The sequence below is a fragment of the Lynx rufus genome, unplaced genomic scaffold, assembly GCF_022079265.1.
Source record: "Lynx rufus isolate CCGP_SWC_20201006 ecotype Redwood Valley unplaced genomic scaffold, mLynRuf1.p SCAF_2, whole genome shotgun sequence".
NCBI lineage: Eukaryota > Metazoa > Chordata > Mammalia > Carnivora > Felidae > Lynx > Lynx rufus.
The window spans coordinates 145,352,371-145,373,081 of record NW_025814834.1 but is presented as its reverse complement, the minus strand read 5'-3'; the positions used below and the strand labels follow the sequence as shown (position 1 = coordinate 145,373,081).

Here is a 20,711-nt window from a genome sequence, read left to right as displayed (position 1 = left end):
TATAACTGGCAAGTGGAAAGAGAAAGATGCAGAATATATACCTGTTCTTTCTGATGATTTATGGGGTGTACAGAGCTGGGTGAGAGAGGGAAGTTTTACTTATTGGAAACATTTCTATATTATTTGCTCTTATGCAAATAAGCTTATGTAACTTCTTTAAAAAATAACATTTCCAAAATCCTAAATGTTACTTGGCAATATATTTGAAAAAGGTAAAATGCACATTGTGCAATCTCATCTAGAATGAAGAACATATATTTTTGTTAATTTAAAAGTTTTCTTTTTCACATTACAACAAAGGGCAGCACAACTACACTGCTACTAAAGTGAAGCATAGAGAGATTAATTTGAAAATTAAGGAAATTAGCTAACATAAGATAAATATTCATAAAGAAATTCAAATCCTTGGACTTAGGAACTCTGCGAAATGAAAAAAGCAGCTGCTGACCATATAAAATATTGAAGGGCAAAACGAAGGGGAAGAATCTGAAACTGAGGTATACCTATCAGCTTCTGAGAAGAAAAACTAGTCTAAAATCTTTCAAATACATGTTAAGTCAAACAACCTCAAGGTTAAATTTCTCCGAATACTCAAATTTTATCAACAAGAAAACTAAACACACTTCACATCCATGATAAAATAAAACAAATAACTGAAGTTCTACATTTGATAAGATCTATGTCTATGAAAATCCTTGTAGGGATCAGAAGAAACAGCAGGAGATGGGGTCAATGTCCAACTCTGTGTTCAACCTTTATGGCAGAAGCTGCAGAGAGGAAAAGCAACAAATTGATCCCAGTGGGGAAGAACCTCTCCTTGCTTTGGACTTGCTAGAAGGCATAAAAATCCCCCAGGTGACTACAACAGCCAACCCAACTAGCCAAATTTCAAACATGGAAGAAAAAAAACTAGTATAAAATGCTTTAAAATATTCTAAAAGCTTCATTTCTTAAGAAAGTGTATTATTTATATATATTATAGACCTACAAAGGTAAAACAAAATTTTTAAAAATATTTTTCATCAAACAGCAAGCTTCCTAAGCTACAGAAATCAAAAATGTTATCACAGTTCCAGACTATGATTCAATTTCCTTCTCTACTCCAATATTTTTTTTTACCCTCAGGAAAATGAGAAAAAGTTTTCTTTATTAGATGTGACCAGTCTTCCTAATCTTCTGCTTGTATTAGTCCAATACATCTTTAAAAATCTTTAAAGAAATAAGTAGCACAAACTCACAAAAAGAGTACCATTAGTACTAAACACTCCAATTGCCATAACATGGATTAATAGCTTCATTTGAAAAGAATAATCAAAACCAACACGGTTTTCCTTAAGGTCTCAACTAAGAACATTACGAGCCATTTTTTTCAACTGGACTGAAAGAAGACTCGAGGGAGGTTTTATTTCTCCTTCCAAAATGTCTATAATGCTGCTTCTGTATTGCCTCATTGGCTCCTTCATACAGCGCAATAGCAATTGAAGTGCCAATGTCCTCACCCCATTCCAGCCAGTATTCTCAATCCCTACTTGTCTGAGACAGAACTCTATTCAGTGTTCTATGTTTTACAAACATTCATTAAGTACACACAGTACTCTGGCACTGTGCTACTAAGATAAGTAAGACACTGGTGGTGTCTCCCCTCAAAGAGCTCACCAAAGTCCAGTAAAGAAAACATACTACTGCGGAAGTGTTAGGTCTGGCTCAAAGGACAAGATAATAATTCAGATGGACTATTTCAGGAGATAACCTGACAACGAGGAGGAAGGACAATGGCAGCTGGGGAGACAAGGGGCTGGGGAAGAGTGACAACATTTAATCAGGACTAAAACTAAATATATGAAACATCATACTTATTTTACTCAGATAATTCTAGCATTCTGGAATACCTGCAGTGAGACCAGTGTATGCCATATTACAGAGCCTACATTTTCTTGCGCAGGTGACAGGGGAACAATGAAGGGGACAACTAGAGGGAAAAAAAGCAATGTAGAATGCTGGCAAGTGAGGTCAGAGACTTGGAGAATAAAAAAAAATTAGAGAAAAAATATGTAGCATGGAATATTACTCAGCAATAAAAAGTAATGAACTTCCGATACAACCACATGGAGAAAACTCAAAAATACTATGTTGATTGGAAAAAGCCATACAAAAGAGTATAATGTCATAGAATTCTATATACATAAAATTCAAGAACAAGCAAAATTAAGCTATGCTGATAAAATTCAGAAAGATGCTTACCTCAGGGGGAAAGGCATTGGATTGGAAAGGCAAGAGTATGAGGAATTTTCTGGGCAATGAAAATGTTGTACCTTGACCTCTATGGTAGTTACATGTGTGAACATATATGTAAAAACCCCATTCAGCTCTATACTTTAAATTTTACCACATATAAATTACAACTTAATCTATGTAAAAATGTACATATTTTACTAAAAAAAGAAAAAATGCATACATAATTGTGGTAGAATAAGGCCAGAATAAATTAAACCAGTGTCATCCCTTAAGCAATATCTGACTTTTAAGAAATCAGAATAAAGGTTCTAACAGACAATGTATATTCAATTAGCAAACAAAATCCCTATAAGACGTTATGTAAAAAAGTCTAGCTTCTTTTCCCCTACAAGAAGATATACAGCCAAGTATTCTTTATAATAAATGCTGTGAAAACAGTGCACTTTTCCCAAAGAAAAGAAATAGCTCACTATAAACAAAAAAAATAAAAATTTTCTATACAGCAATACCTACCTTACAAGAAGTACTATAAAGATTAATAAGGCATGATAAGCAGTTAACACAATATAGAGCACAGTAAGAACTCTTCACACTGTCATTACAATTATTATGTAATAGCAATAAAAGTGAAACTCTCCTTCCAATTATGCCTAAACCACTTACTGAGAATACACTGTTTAACTGCACATTACTCAACTACAGCACTTCTCACTCTGGGCTTTTTTTTTCTTTTTTTAACTTTGAAATCAGCAAGTTTCTGACAGCTGAAACATCTGGTTAGATTGGAGAAAGACCAAATTAACTACAATTTATCAAAGTATTCTTTTTAATCTGCTTATATCCTGAAACCATGTTCATTTACCAAAAGACAGCAAATGTATCCTTTTAACATCTCAACAGCTTATATTATTGAAAACCCATATACCAAACAAGTACATGATCACAATTCAATTTCCTGAAAATCAACAGTCTTAAAAAATTAAAGCAAAGCACAATGCTAAATTAGAAAGTCATTCAGTACAAATATTCATAAGAAAAATATTATCATTTACAGTTCTGAACATTATACTAACATAAAAAAACACAATTTGGCAAATTTAATCAATTTGTACAAGGGCTTCATTAATAGAAACAAAAAAGTAAAATTCACAAAGGCAAAAACTACTCAAGTACTATCATCCACTAAGAAAACATTGAAGCAATCTAGCAAATCTCTTACTGAACTGGTTTCTGAATAGCTAAACCAAATGCCAACTCAATTTTCTATGTTTAATAGTCACTGGAAACTGCATTAAACTCAACATAAAAGAAGGAAAATGAAGAATTTAGTTCCACAATTTCATAGCTCTACTGTTACTTCCACCAAATCAACTGGAGCAAGTACATCAAAGTCAGTTCTTCATATTTCAAAATTTTATTGAAAAACTCATTAATTCTGAACTTGAAGACACATTTTTAAAACATAAGTTTTTTGTATTATTCCTACTTTGATACGTAACACTTAACAAAGTCTTCTACTTACCTAGATTTTGTCTTATTAACATCTCGTTGCAAAAACAATCTCATTCGAAATTAACTCAAACCTGAAAAAATACATGCAAAGACCATCATTTAGTTTTCTGCTTCAGATAGAAATAAGTACATTTCTATGACACACTTATTGTTTTAAATTAAAAACTGCAAATCTAATTATTTTCTTTATGTAACATCTATCTGAAAAAGTCATTCAACTAAAACACGATCATTTTAAACTTTTAGGAAACTTGCTAAATACTACCTTTTTGATGAACTGAGATATATTCAAATGAGAAACTTAATCTTTCTAGTTATCTTTAAAAAAGATTTACAATATGGGGCACCTGGGTGGCTCAGTTGGTTAAGCATCCGACTTCAACTCATGTGATGATCTTGCAATCCGTGAGTTCGAGCCCTGCATGGGGCTCTGGGCTGACAGCTCAGAGCCTGGAGCCTGCTTTGGATTCTGTGTCAACCTCTCTCTCTCTCTCTGCCCCTCCCCTGCTCACACTCTGTCTGTCTGTCTCTCTCTCTCTCTCTCAAAAATAAACAATAAATAAAATTTTTTAAAGATTTACAATAACTTATTTTGGTTAATTTTAATAGTATAGCAATAATTAAAATCAGTATTTGTTAAAACACACACTTCTATCTAGATGTTTGTCTAATACTATTACATACATGCCAAAAAGTACACCAAAAAGCTGAAGATAAAAATACAGTATGAGATGGCATAAAAGTATACACTAATAATAACTGTAATAATGACTAACAACGATTATTTGCTAAATGCCATGGGCCATTATTCTAGAAGGCAGTATATACTGATACTCTCCTACTTCCTCAATTTAACCTACAATCTAGCATAATGTGACCGCCACCCCAACATTCCCTTATACTTGAAAAATTACCTACCTCTAATTTTTCACATTTCACAAATTCTGAAAACTCAGTATGTCTTATTCTGTACTCTACACATCTCCTCTCCTTACCTGAAACAAGCTTGTTACTCTTTTAAATTCTTATTCCCCAAAAATGGCACCACCACACCTACTGCCATTCTCACCTAGATTACTGTAACTACTCTATTTCCAGACTATCATCTCAAATTCATCCTTCTCAGAATCATATATATAAGTCCTCATTTTCAAACAGCTATCCTGAAAATGTCACATCTATGCTTCAAGTCCTTCAACACTACTCATCAATGATCTCATCCTTATCGATTTATCCCCAATCTTTACTCTCCCATTCACTCCAAGTTTCTAATACTAAACCCCTTCAACTCCCAGAACAGCTCCCACGCACACTCAACTTTCATGCTTTTTAACATGGCAAACTACACTTACTGTCTCTAACTTTGCTAACATATTTTTTACTAGTTTTGCAATATTCAAATATTAGTTTGAATATTAGTTATCCTGAAAGATCCTTCTCTAATTTCTTCAGCGATGTTGTGTTTCTCAATTGCTATTAACAACTGGTGATAGCTCTGTATCAATTGTTTACTTGTGTGTTTTTCTGAACTACAGTGTGGACACACTGAGGCCAAGAAGTCATTCAGCTTATTTCAGCATTTTCACTGGATGGTACGTGGTAAAAGTACAACAATGTAGGCTGAATGAAAGATAAGAAATTTTGTGTTGTATCCCAAAATGTACATAGGGAAATAAGTAAAATTCAGGCTAATGAGTTTAATTCACATTTCCAGGACTAGAGAAAAAAAGTTCGTATCACTTCTGAATACAGTAACATTACTTTATGAAATAACTACATCTAAGTAAGATACAACTGACAAAAATCAGACCAATGCAAACTTCTATAGAGTAAATTAATTAATTTCACTGATCATCAGTACCAAGATTTTGGTTCTAAATGTTTGCATCCCTACTGAAAACAAAGTTTGTGGACTATAATTCCCGGACTAGTTAAAGTATTGGACTTAAGCAAAAAAGAGTTGGAGAAGAAGGTGAATATGGTTTTAATACTAATAATGTCAATAAACTAGAAAGGTGGTTCACAAACTTTAGCATACATCAGAATCACCTAGAGAGCATGTTATACAGACTGCCAGCCCCCACCCTCAGAGCTCCTGATTCAGTAGTTCTAAGTTGGAGCCTAATAATTTGCATTTCTAGTAAGTTCCTAAGATCATGCTGCTATTTCCAGGGCCACAACTGAGAATCACAGGCCTGGAGTTTTCTACATAATGTCTAGAAGAGACAAGAATATTCTCTCTGCCATCCACTACCACCAATCTTTACCTACCCAGAACTGGATACTGTGACCTATTGCAAACTAAACTATAAATCAAAGTGAGAGGACTAAAAGTCCACTAGGAGTTGCTGAGTGTGAAAGGATGAAAAACAATGGCCCTGCAAAAGAGAATGCACATCCTAATACCTGTGAATATTACCTTGTATGACCACTCCTCCCAAAAGAAAAGTCTTTACAGATGTAATTAGTTAAAAATTTGAGATGCAGAGAATACCCTGGATTATCTGGGTGGGCCCTAAGTACAGTCACATATATTCCTGAAAGAGGGGAGACAGGGAAATGTGACTATACAAAGAGAAGGTGAAGACAGAGTAGAGATTTGAAACACTGGCTTTGAAGATTGCAGCCACAGTCAGGAATGTCAGTAGCCACCAGAACTGAAAGAGAACTTTGTAGAAAGTTTCACCATTTCTTAAAGTGTCAAATATACAACTACTACACGTATGATCCAGTCATTCCACTTCTAGGTATCTACCCAAAGAAATGAAAGCATATGCTCATATAAAAACTTACAAACGTTCACCTTTATTTGTAATAGCCAAAAGTTGAAGGAAAAATTGTCCACCAACATGTGAACCCTTACAGTTTTACAATGGAATAAGTAGGAGTGAACTAATGACACATGCAATGTATATGAATTTGAAAATAATTATGCTGACTGAAAAAAATATAGACAAAAAGATTATATACTGCATAAGGGAGGAGCAATAAATATGAAAGGATTAAAAGGGGTACAAGTAAAGTTTGAGGGTAAAGGATAAGTTTATAATCTTCATTGTGGTGATGATTTCATGGGTATACACAGATACGAAATGTATTCAAATTGTACACATAAAACATGATTTATTACATACCAATTACACTTCAATAAAACGGATTATAAGATCACAATATACAAATATTAATAAACTTGGGAAAATAATGAAATCTCTAATTAAAGAAGTTAGAGTAACAATAATGAATACAAAAAGAATATTGTCATTTATAACCAAAAAAGAGTAGAGGTGAAAATAAATCCTCTTTCAACATCTACAACTGGTACTACAATTTTGGTAATTCAATGCATGAATGATGCTTCCAGAATGTCATTAGATATATCCAATGAAACATACGTAACTAGAATCATCTGGACCTCTGAACAGATTGACATATTTAATTTATACTTGCCTAAACTTCTATACACAAACACAATTCCTCCTGAAATATAATAAAGGTCAACCTGGAACTAAACAAATATAGAATATTAATTTTACATCATGAATCAAAAATCTGTCTGCAAAAACAGCTCCAATTCTACACTTCCCCGTTATTCATGCATTTGACAATGAGGCTTTGTAGTTTCTCCCATCAAGAGGTAGAGTGTTTTCCCCTACCCTTAAATCTAGGCTTCCTTATAAGGAAGACCAATAGAATGTAACAGACGTCAGTTCACAAATTCTGAGCTAGACCTCAGGAGACCTTGCATGGTTCTTCTTAGAATCCTGCTACCATCATGAGAACAAGCCTCCTCTAATCTGCTGGAGGATAACAGGACAGCCCAAATGTCCCACCACAGGCCACCCTAGGGAACTCAGTCAAGAGCACCAACGCCACCTTCCTGACCTGCTGCTGAATGCAGACTCATAAATGAGTCCAGGCAAGACCAGAAATACTGCCCAGCTGACTTACAGACTTGTTTTAACAATAAAGGTTTGTCTTAAACCACCAAGTTTTAGAGTACAAGTAAAACCCTGAATTGCAAGTAACTTGGTCTGTGAGTGTTCCGCAAGACCAGCAAACATTTCTAATAAATTTTAAAACAAGTGATGTCTTGCAATTTGAGTAGTAGGTGACACCGAATGTCACATGATCACAACTGAGCCAATGGTTCTTGAATTTGCTTTGCTATACAAGTGCTTTGGATTATAAGCATTTCCACAACAAATTATACTCACAAACCAAGGTTTTACTGTAGTCTATTACACAGTAACAGCAAACTGATACAACTCAATCCTAAAGAAACCAAATTAAATTATTCTTATCCCTAGAAGGGTTATTTTTATTTTTCTTAAGCATTTAAAAAAAATTTTAATGTTTATTTCGTGGGTGAGGGGCCGAGAGAGAGGAAGACACAGAATCTGAACAGGGGCTTAAACTCACGAACTGTGAGATCATGACTTGAACCGAAGTTGAACACTCAACCAACTGAGCCACCCAGGAGTCGCTAGAAGAATTATTTTAGATTAACAATTGACCTCAATTTTTGAAGGCAAGGAAAAAAGAGACATAAAAGTCTCTTTTACTCTTTTATTAGCAGTGACTCTACAAAACATCTTGTGAGTCTGTCAATTTCAAGAAACATATAAACTGAGCAAAATCCTTTTTACAAGTAATGTTACCAGTCAACTATTATTTTTTGTGAAATTCTGTTGCTAGACAGCTTTACTAGATATAACCATATAATGAAAATTTTCAGGGTCCTCCAAAATGATCTATGAAAACTATTAATGAGCAATCTGCTATCTTACCTAACATCTTTTTCTGATTTATGTTAATGGCACCCTGACTGTCCATTAATAAAACACTCTTCACTCAACTGTTAAAGTGGCACCATAGGCCTCCGGACTGAGGGATGAACAAGTGGCATCCAGGCTGATGAGAATTCCTCAGGCAGCCACAGCAATTTGTTCATAGATGAGGAGGCAGGCCAGTGTGGGAAACTGGGAATCCTTCCCAGGATGTTTCCAAGTACTAGGAAAGATACACTCTTCAGTGGAAATAACAGCCATGAGAATTACGTATGTCAGAGCAGCCAGCAGCATCTCTGCCACGTCACAACATACTTAGTAATGAAGCCACCATAGAAAAAACCCAAGCCAAAAGCTTTAATCATTACCATAATGACACTATATGCACCCATCAATCCAAACATTCTCGAAATAACTGTAGTAATAGCAGAATAGTAAATAACTTATCAATCCTCCTACAGAAGTACCTACTAGAGAAACTGAACAAAATATTTAAAAAACTATCAATTTGAAGGCACCAAAAAGTTAACACAACAGTAAAGAATGACCTGGCCAAGATCCAAGATGGGATGGAAACCTACTGATACAAACCCAGCATCCAAGGATGTTTCTTTGCCTTGGGGGTTTTTACCAATACAGATGAGGCAGCTGAGAAACTGATCATAATTTCTGACGTTGTTTTAGAGCTAAGGGGACCAAAACAGGAATGCAAGGTTCAGAAATGGTGGGAGCCATACTGAATACTGCCTGCTATTAAACTGAGACTCCAAAGGACTAAACTCTAGTGAGCCAGAAGTAAACAAGTCCTTGCATGTACTGCAGCCCTACCTAAAGACTTTAGCTGAGCAAATTAAAACAAAAACAAACAAACAAAACAAACTCAATCCCTAAAATTTAAATAAAGTAATCCCAGATTGCTGGTCACCCCAGGTGAGGCACAAGCAAACAAAAATTATCTCTGGAAAAAGATAATACAGAATTATTATCAGACTTTAGGCCGGGAGAAGCAGCTGAAAATAGAAATAGAAATTTAAGTGAGAGAACTAGCAGTGAGAGAACCAGAGAAGTAGTGAAAAAATTATCAGTATAAACTTTGCTCAAATCACCAGATGACTGATGAACGAAGTATTCAAAGAGAACTGCAGGGGTCAAGGGAAAAAAATCTGGCAGAGGCCAGTATTTTTACACTTGAAAAACAGAGCTGTACTACTGATGCTTTTTCAACAGAGGGCATTTCTCAAGTGTGCACCATTTGGGCAACAAGAAGGTGAAGCCTTACAAGGCTGAAGTGCCAGAGGACAGAACCATAGCTCAGGAGAACAGATGAAAACTAGTGGAATCCCTAGAAGAAAACCACAGGGCAAGCATCAAAATCAGACTATAAACCTTACCCAACAAATCTCAGAAAAACACTAACAGAAACCGGAGTCACTAAAACATGTTAATATAATGTCCAGTTTTCAAGCAAAATTATATCCTACACAAAGAAAGAGGAGATTGTGATCCATACTCAGGAAAAAAAAGGGAGTCAATTGATACATTTGGAAACTGGCAAATGGGAACTAAAACCACTACACACTCTCTAAAATGACTAAAATTAAAGATTAACAATATAAAGTGTTGGTAAAATTGAAATGCAAAAGTGTTGATGAGATTGTAAATTGTTACAAAACACTTTGGAAAAAAATTTAGTATCTTCTGACATTAAACATAAATGTACCCTAAAACCAAGCTACTAAACCCCTGGATATTTACTCAATATAAATGTGTGCATGAGTACACGAGGAGACATGCACAAGTAAATACATAGCAGCATTATCCATAAAAGCCTAAAAAGCCTAAAAAGTAGAAACAATCCAAGTTTCCACAAATAACAAAATGGATAAATTGTAGGATATTCATATAATGTACTGTACTATACAGGCATACCTGACAAGCAGCATGGGTTCAGTTCCAGACCATCACAATAAAGCAAAATAGTAAAGTGAGTAAAATGATTTTTTGGTTTCCCAGTACATATAAAAGTTATGTATACACTATACTATAGTCTATTAAGTGTGCAACAGCATTATGTCTAAAAAAAGTACATACCTTAATTTTATATTATATTTTTAATATTTTATTGCTAAAAAATACTAACCATTTTCTGAGTTATCAATGAGTCATAATCTTTTTGCTGGTCTTGCCTCAGAGTTGATAGATGCTGACTGATTAGGGTGGTGGCTACTGAAGGTTGGGTGGCTGCGGCAATTTCTTAAAATAAGACAAGTTTGCCACATCAAATGAGTCTTCCTTTCATGAACTATTTCTCTGTAGCAAGTGATGCTGTTTGAGAACAATTTAGCCACAGTAAAATTTCTTTGAAAATTGGAGCCAGTCCTCTCAAACCCCGCTGTTGCTTTATCAAGTTTATATAATATGTAAATCCTTTGTTGTCATTTCAACAATCTGCACAGCATCTTCACCAGGACTGGAGTGCATCTTTAAAAAGCACTTTCTTTGCTCATCCCTATGAAGCAACTCTTCACCTGTTCAAGCTTTATCATGAGATTGCAGCCATTCAGTCACACCTTCAGGCTCCACTTCTAGTTGTCTTGCTATTTCCACCACACCTGAAGTTACTTCCTCCACTGAAGTCATGAACCTCTCTCCAAGTCATCCATGAGGGTTGAATTCAGCTTCTTCCAAATTGCTGTCCATGTTGTTATTATGACCGCTTCTCATGAATTATGAATGTTCTTAATGGCATCTAAAATGGTGAATCCAGGTTTTATTTTTTTATTTTAGAGACAGGTAAGAGAGAGTACGCACGCAAGCAGGGGAGAGGTGCAGAGGGAGAGAAAGAATCTTAAGCAGGCTACAGGCTCAGTGCAGAGCCCAATGCAGGGCCCGATTCCATGACCCTGGGATCATGACCTGTGCTGAAATCAAGAGTCGTATGCTCAATTGACTGAGCTACCCCGGCGCCCCTGAATCTAGGTTTTCAATTTACTTTGTTCATATCTATCTTTGGAATCACTATGGCATCTACAGTCTTACAAAATGTACTTTTTAAATAAGACTTGAAATTACTCCTTGATCCATGGGCTGCAGAATGGATGTTGTGTTAACAAACATGAAAACAACATTCACCTCATTACACATCTTTGTCAGAGCTCTTGACCAGGTGTATTGTCAGTAATATTTACAAAGGAATCTTTTTTCCTAGGAGTAGGTCAAACAGTAGGCTTAACATAGTCAATGAAACATGTTATAAAAAGATGTGCTGTCAACCATGCTTTGTTATTGCATTTATAGAGCACAGGCAGAGTAGATGTAGTGTAATTCTTAAGGGCCTTACGATTTTTAGAATGATAAATGAGCACTGGTTTCACCAGTTGCATTAGCTAGCCCCCAACAAGAGTCAACCAGTTCTTTGATGTTTTGAAGCCAGGCAATGGCTTTTCCTCTCTAGCTATGCAAGCCCTAGACGGCATCTTCTTCCACTAGAAGGCTGCTTTGTCAATAATGACAATCTGTTGTTTAGTGTAGCCACCTTTGTTAATTATCTTACCTAGATATCTTCTGAATAACTTGCTGCAGCTTCTATATCAGCGCTTGCTGCTTCACCTTGCACTTTTATGTTCTAAAGAAGGCTTCTTTCTTTAAACCTCACAAACCAAAATCTGCTAGCTCCAAACAGTTTTTCTGCAGCCTTTCACCTCTCAGCCTTTCCAGAATTGAAGAGAGGGATTTGCTCTGTAATTAAATGCTCTATCCCTGAGCTATCTCCCCTGAAGGGCCTTGCTCTGGATAAGGCTTTGGCTTAAGGGAATGTTGTGGCTGATTTGATCTTCTATCCAAACCACTAAAACTTTCAACCATGTCAGCAATAAGGCTGTTACATTTTCTTATTATTCATGTGTTCACTGATGTAGCACTTTTAATTTCTTTCAAGAACTTTTCCTGTGCATTCACACATTAACTGACACAAGAGGCCTAGCTTTCAGTCTATCTCAGCTTTTGACATGCCTTCCTTACTAAGCCTAATCATTTCCAGGTTCTGAGTTAAAGTGAGAGACGTGCAACTCTTCCTTTCACTTAAAAACTTAGAAGCCATTGTAGGATTATTAATTGGCCTATTTTCAATATTGTGTCTCAGGGAACAGGGAGGCTCAAATAAAGGGAGAGAAACGGGAACAGCCAGCCAGTCAGTGGAGCAATCAGAACACAACCAACATTTATTAAGTTTACCATGCCATCGTGGTTTCTGGCACCCCAAAGCAATTATAGTAGTGACATCAACAATAACTGGTCACAGATCATCGTAAGAAATATAGCAATAAAATGTGTGAAATTTTGTGAGAATTACCAAAATGTGACACAAAAACATGACGTAAAGCAAATGCTGTTGGAAAACTGGTGCCGACAGACTTGCAGATACAGGGTTGCCACAAACCTGAAATTTGTAAAATAAGTAAATAAAAAAAATGCACTTGCATGGCTCAACAAAGTGTGATAAAATGAGGTATGCCTGTAGAGCAACGAAACTGAATGAACTACAATTTTATGTGAAAATATAAATGACTCTCACAAATAATGCTGAAAAAAGCCAAGATCCAATTATGCAAATTTCATTAATAGGAAAAAATATATACCTCAAAAATGTATCTTTAAGTAATAAAAATATAAAACAAAAAAGTGACTACCATAAAAGGTGGGATGGTAGCCTCCCAAAGACAAGGGGGGAGGCTGATTGGGAGGGAACGGAGTGGAAGGACTGGCAATGTGTTAAATTCTTGGCTAGGGGTTAAGAAGGTATGCACTTCTGAATTCTAAAGTTGTACATTTTTACCATGTGTTATTCTGAGTATTTTTTTCCACATTAAAAACATTACAATATTAAAAATATAGACATTTAAGGCTTTGAATTTTCCCCTGAGTAAAGCATTGGCATTATACTATTTTGTTTTTAATTAAAATTATTCAAATACATTATTTTAAGATTTCAATTAAAGCTTGTTATGAAAATCAAGACTACCCACCACCCCTTCTCTAACCATCCCTCCCCTACCCCTGATTTCTAAACAATGTAGTTATACTTGTATGTGGATTTTTCACTTTGGATCTGACCGAACCCTACATGAGAAAATGAATTAACTCCTTGTATTCCTTCTATATTTTCTAAAACCTCCTCAAAGCCCTATTGAGGATGGCTAGCTGAATTTTTCAAAAAAGTGTAAAAGCAATTCAATGGAGAAAAAATGTCTTTTCAACAGTTGGTGCTACAGCAACTGAATATACAGACAGAAGAAAAAGAGGATACCAACTTAAATCTTATACTCTATACCAATATTAACTCAAAATGGATTATAGATTTAAACATAAAATGTAAAACTATTAATCCTGTAGAAGACAGAAAAATCATCAGGATCTAGACCTAGAAAAAGAGTTCTTAGAAATAACACCCAAAGCATGATCCACAAAAGAAAAAACTTGATAAGCTGGACTTCATCAAAACAAAAATCTTTTACCCTTCGAAAGATCCTGTTAAGATGATTAAAAAGTGACAGAGTTGGAGAAAGTATTTGTAAACTACATTAACAAAAGACTGCCATCTAAAACAGAATACAGAACTCTCAAAACTCAACAGTAAGACATAAGCAAAAATATCAAAATAAGGACATTTGAAAAGCATCATCTCCATTAAACCAAGAAGAACACTGGCAAAAATAGTGTCAACATTATCCAAACTAGAAATTAACCAAAGGCTCGCAGCAATCTGGGGAGAATTTATTCAAGAAAGATAGCTATATTTTAGTAAGACCAGCAAACTGTGGCATTTTTATTTTGCCCTATTCCCAGCCTCCCACTCCAGCTTTATAGTAGCTTTGAAAGTCAACAGTCCACAAACCTGGTGAAAACTAACAGCCTGGCAGTTCTATCAGGGGGGCAGAAGAAGGTGGACTGCCTCTACTACTACATTCCCAGAGGACTGTCATTATTTGACATGTCTGGTGGTTTCCTGGAAGACCCCACTCCCAAAGCTATCTTAATTTGACCTCAGAGCTCCCTCCATGCAAAACAAAACAAAACAAAACAAAACAAAACAAAACTCTTTGCCCCAAGGGTATTTGTCAAAAACTATCAGAGGCAATTGTTTCATATTGCAGCTGACCAAGGCAGTGGATAACACTTGAGACAAACAATAGGCTAACCAAAAGAGCTTAAAAAGAAAAACTGGGTGCTTCAAAAAGTTCCAAAATATTCCTGAGAATCTAGATGGTCATATGTAAGCACAGGTATGTGCACATGCTCAGGAAAAAACTGAGAAGGCCCTAAGCACTCACCTCTGGCTAACGTGAAGCTCTACACAAGCAGCAAGAGTAAGGCAAAGTTACAAAATTCTCTTCTGAAGGCTGAAGGCCCCAACACACACAGACCTTCTAAACAAAAACTGGGAGACTCACTGATTCCAGGTATTTAAGGACCCCGTTGTTGAATTATTAGTTGAACACTAAGCTCACTGAGTAGAGACTTCAGTGGTCACCCATGTTAAAGAAAGCAGATTTTACTCAATTCAATTTTGTTTATTAGTTCAGAATAAACAAACAGAAACAAACAACAACAAACACTGGGGAGGGGAGAATATCTGATTATCAAAGCTTCCACATTATTAAAAATTTAGTTTTCAACAAAAAAACAGTAACACTTAAAAAAAAAAAGACTTAAAAGAAAATCGTTCATATACATGGGAAAACAAAGACAGTCAATATAAAGTGTCCAAGGAAACACAGACATTAGACTTAACCACATTCACAAATTGCTTATTTTAAACATGTTCAAAGAACTAAAGGAAATCTATGTCTAACAAACCAAAGGAAAGTTATGAGATAGATGTCCCACAAATAGAAAATATAAATAGATATAAATCATGATAAAGAATAAAAAAATTCTGGAGTTGAAATGTAAAAGATTTTAGTGAAATTAAAACTTCACTAGAAATTTTCACCAGATTTGAACAGGCAGAAAAAGAAATCAGTGAATCTGAAGATAAGTCAATTGTGATTAACTTCTCTGAAAACAGAAAGAAAAATCAAAGATTTAAAAAAAAAAAAAAAGAGGAGTCTAATATACCTGGGGGACACCATTAAGCATGTCAACATACACATAATGGGAGTCCCAGAGAGAGGGGGAGGGAGGGGGGGGGGAGAGAGAGAGAGAGAGAGAGAGAAGTGAAAAGGGCAGAAAAAATATCTGGGGTGCCTGAATGGCTCAGTTAGTTAAGTGTCTGACTTTTCATTTTGGCTCAGGTCATGATCTCATGGTTTGTGGGTTCGAGCCCATGTCGTGCTCAGTACTGACAGTGTGGAGCCTGCTTGGAATTCTCTCTCCCTCTCTCTCTGCTCCTCCCCTACTTGCTCTCTCTCTCTCTCTCTAAATAAACATTTAAAAAAACACCAATATCTAAATAAATGACTGAAAAGTTCCCTAAATATTAACCTTACATCCAAAAACCTCAATGAACTACTATAAATAAACTAAAAAACCAGAGAATCCTGAAATAACCAAGAGATAAGTGACCTGTCATGTATAGAGATCCTCCATAAAATTAATAATTTCTCACCAGAAACCATGGAAGCCAGAAAGGCAAAGGGAAGACATATTCAAAATACTGAAAAAGTAATACTATCAACCAAGAATTCTTTAACTACTTTTCAAAAAATGAAGGCGAAATTAAGACATTCCCAGATAAACAAAAACTGACAGAACTGGTTGCCAGGAGACCTAATATACAAGAAATACTGAAAGGTGTCCTTAAGGCTGAAATGAAAGGACGCTAGACCATAACTTGAATCCACCTGAAGAATAATGAGCACAGTAAAGGTAGCTAGATAAGTAAATATTAAAGATACAATATAAAATATACATAAAATATATTATATAAAATATAGAACATTAAATAACTTTTAATTTTGTAACTTTTTTCTTCTGATTTAAGAGACATATAGAGACATAATTTGCATGAGAATAGCACAAAGGACAGAGAAGAAATGGAGCTATACAGGAGAAAAATTTTTGTATATTATTGAAATTAAGTTGCTAGTAATCTGAACTAGATTGAAGTAAAGTTATTAATTGCAATTCCCAGGACAACCACAATGAAAAAATATATAGTGAAAAAAAACTAATAAGGGATTTAAATGGTACTACAAAATAATCTATTTAGAACAAAGGAAGGTAACAGTAGAGGAAAAAAGAACAACAGAAAAAAACCTTAAGACAAACACAAAACAAGTAACAAAATAGTGGACATAAATCCTCCCTTATCAGTAACTATATTAAATGCAAATAAACTTGATGTTCCAATCAAAAAGAAGTGACTGACACGGGGCGCCTGGGTGGCGCAGTCGGTTAAGCGTCCGACTTCAGCCAGGTCACGATCTCGCGGTCCGTGAGTTCGAGCCCCGCGTCGGGCTCTGGGCTGATGGCTCGGAGCCTGGAGCCTGTTTCCGATTCTGTGTCTCCCTCTCTCTCTCTGCCCCTCCCCCGTTCATGCTCTGTCTCTCTCTGTCCCAAAAAAATAAATAAATGTTGAAAAAAAAAAATTAAAAAAAAAAAAAAAAAAAAGAAGTGATTGACAGAATGTGTAAAAAAAGACAACCCAATTATACATTATCTAAAAGAGATGATACACCATAGGTTCAAAGACACTTTTGATTCAAATAAACTGCAAGTAAAAGGATGGAAAAAGATATACCAAGCAATCTATAACCAAGAAAAAGAGCTGGAATGGCTATACTCTTTTTTTTTTTTTTTTTTTTTTAAGAGAGACAGAAGGGAAGGGGTAGAATCTTAAGCAAGCTCCACGCTCAGCACAGAACCTGAGACAGGGCTCAATCCCATGACACTGGGATCATGACTGAGCCCAAATCAAGAGTTGGACACTCAACTGATTGAGCTACCCAGGTACCCCAGGAATGGCTGTACTCGTATCACACAAAATCGACATTAAAAAAAATGTTACTAGAGACGACAAAGAAGGACATTTTATAATGATAAAAGGGTCAATTCATCAAAAATTATAGATCAGCTATAAACATATATACTCCTAAGAATAAAGACTCAAACATATGAAACAGAAACATAAAACTGAAAGGAAAAACAGACAACAGACAAAAACAAACAAAAATAGTTAGGAGACTTATTTAACTCACTTCCAATAATGGATAGAGCCAGACCAAAAAAAAAAAAAAAAAAAAAAAAAGCAAACAAAACAACACAAGGAAACAGAAGACTTTAACACTATAAACTAACTAGACTTGACAGGTATAGGATTCTCCGCTCAAAACAGAACACTTCCTTCTCAAGTGTACATGAACATTCTCCAGTATAAGCTATATGTTAGGCAATAATACAAGTCTCAAGAACTTTAAAGGAATAAAATAATACAAAGTATGTTCTCCAAACACCAGGGAATGAAACTAGAAAGCAGTTACAGAAGGAAATTTGGGAAATTAATATGTGGAAATTAAGCAACAAACTCCTAAAAAACAAGAAGTCAAGGAAATCACACAGGAAAATTATAAAATACGTTAAGATTAAAACAAAAACACAACACACCAAAATTTAAATGATGAAGTGAAAGCAGTGTTTAAAGGGAAATTTATAGCTATATATGCCTACATTTAAAAAGATCTCAATTCAAAAACCTAAACTTTGACCTTAAAAAAAAAAACAGAAAAAGAACAAACTAAACCCAAAACAGGCAGACGAAGAAAATAAAGATTACAGCATAAATAAATGAAACAGAGAACAGAAAAATAATACAGAACAATCAATGAAACCAAAAGTTGGTTCTTTGAAAACATCAATGAAGTTTACAAGCCTTCAGCTAGGCTGCCAAGAAAAAAAAAAAGACAAATTATTATAATCAAGAATGATAAAGGGATCATTACTACTGGTGTTATAATAATAAAAATGATTATATGGGAACATTAGGGACAACTGTATAGCAACACATTAAATAACCTAGATAAAATGGACAAATTTTTAGGGGGAAAAACTACTGAAACTGATTCAAGAAGGGGTAGAAAATCCAAATAGCATTATAAGTTAAAGAGATTAAATAAGAAAAAAATTTACCAAAAGTAAACCAGGATTAGATAGATTCTCTGGTACAATCTACCTTTAAACCAAACGTTTAAAGAATTGACACCAATCCTCCACAAACTCTTCCTCAAAAAAGAAGAGGAAGGAACATTTCCTAATTCATTTTATGAAGCCATTATTACCTTCATACCAAAACCAAGACATCACAGGAAAAGAAAACTACATATAAACGTCCCTTTTGAATAAAATCACAAAAATCCCATTTTGTGTTCATGCACACACACGTTTCTAAAGACATACCATCTAGATCTCCTTTGCTTCTCGTTCCAATCTAAATTAATAACTCTCAGACCTGCTGCACAGCCACACTCCTTGGATCTCCCTTCACCATTATTTTAGGTATGCATTCTTTTTACTTATCTCCTGTACTGGATCCTATTTCCTGGATAATCCCTCTTTTTGATTTACCTCATTGTTTTGATAAAGTCCACGTCCTCTAGTAACTTCCTGAGATAGAGTGCAATGAAATAAATATTCCAACGACCTCATATGTTTCATAACTTTAGCCTACTCCCACACTTGACAGCTTGGCAAGGTATAGAATTAGTTTGGAAATACCTTTCCTTCAAATGCTTTGAAGGCATTATTCCATTAACAATTACTTTCCATTGTTACTGATTCCTAATCCCTTTTACATGCTTCAAACGGGAAAGCTCTTAGGAACTTCCTTTTATTTCTAATGTCTGAAATTTCACCATGATGTACTTTGACGTGGGTACTTCCCCCCTAGTCACTATGCGGAGCATTCCGTCCACCCTGTCAGTGTGAAAACCCAAGTTTTTTGTTCAATTATTAATTTCCTCCACACATTTTTTTCCCCATTCTGTAATTCTCATTTTTTACATGTTGAATTCATCAAGTATGATCCTCTCATATTCTTACCTTCTACTTTGTATCTCTTTTTGTCCTGCTTTCTGGAAGATTTCCACAACTTTATCTTCCAACCTTCTACTAAGTATTTAACATTCTAAATTTCTAGCTTTTCTATTAATGTCATATCCTGTACTTCCAATCCTTCTATTATTTCATATTCTAAATGTCTAAGAGCTTTTCTTTGTTTTCTGAGGATTTTTATTTTTTTTTTAATTTTTTTTTTCGTTTATTTATTTTTGGGACAGAGAGAGACAGAGCATGAACGGGGGAGGGGCAGAGAGAGAGGGAGACACAGAATCAGAAATAGACTCCAGGCTCTGAGCCATCAGCCCAGAGCCTGACGCGGGGCTCGAACTCACGGACCGCGAGATCGTGACCTGGCTGAAGTCGGACGCTTAACCGACTGCGCCACCCAGGCGCCCCCTGAGGATTCTTTTTAAAGCAAGCATCCTTTCTTGCTTCAAAGATAGAATTTATCTTACTTCCAAACATATTCCAGTAACTTTTTTTCTTCTTGAACTGTTTCTATTTCTTTCCCTTTCATACTGAGATTATCTTCAAATGATCCTTAATGTCATATTTGAAAATGAAACATTTAAAGGCTGTCTATAAATTGTGTTAATGGGTAGGTGTCACTGTAGGATGTGGACCAGTCTGGGCCATTTCTCTGGGTGAATCCACATCTGTTATTATCTGTTGGCCTTTTTTCCTGATCATTAGTTGCTATAACAGGATTAATCTTCCAACCTCACATCTGGGGTTATAAGCCTAACACCCAGTATTCTCAGGACCAGTAGAGAAAAAGAGGCTGGGGAGGATTCCTGGATGTAGATTTCTAGTCAATACTATTTAGTATGACACCCTTAACCCAAGCTGTGTGTAGAGTTCTCCAGTACAGAGAAGAAACTTGAGGGTAAGAAACCCTCTCCTGGTACCATGAGTGTTGCTTATTTTTTATCATAGACTTTTGGACAATTCTTTCAAAAGTACCTGAAGCTACCAATTTCTGAAGAACCCCAGGATCTACGGCACCAATTCTAGGCCTTCCCCAAAAATAAGCAGAAAATTCAGTTTTCTCAGATCTACAAAATTAGTTACTACGTGTTGCTTTTCAGCCTCCAGAGTTTTCTGTGATCAACTTTTCAGTTTTCT

At 35.4% G+C, this 20,711-nt stretch overlaps 1 protein-coding gene across 10 annotated transcripts in view; it reads right to left on the bottom strand.

The window, feature by feature from the left end:
* Positions 1-20,711, bottom strand: part of ZNF644 (zinc finger protein 644) — a 104,503-nt gene that overhangs the window by 70,271 nt on the left and 13,521 nt on the right. For 5 of the 10 annotated variants that reach the window (XM_047085958.1, XM_047085963.1, XM_047085957.1 and 2 more), the window contains exon 2: positions 3,758-3,818. In XM_047085958.1, coding sequence (XP_046941914.1) covers positions 3,758-3,801 — 44 coding nt within the window. In that variant the 5' untranslated portion in view covers positions 3,802-3,818. Of the gene's footprint in view, positions 1-3,757; positions 3,819-8,603; positions 10,576-10,674; positions 11,284-20,711 lie in introns of those variants that run through there. The other 5 variants (XM_047085954.1, XM_047085955.1, XM_047085959.1 and 2 more) reach the window with 2 other exon arrangements.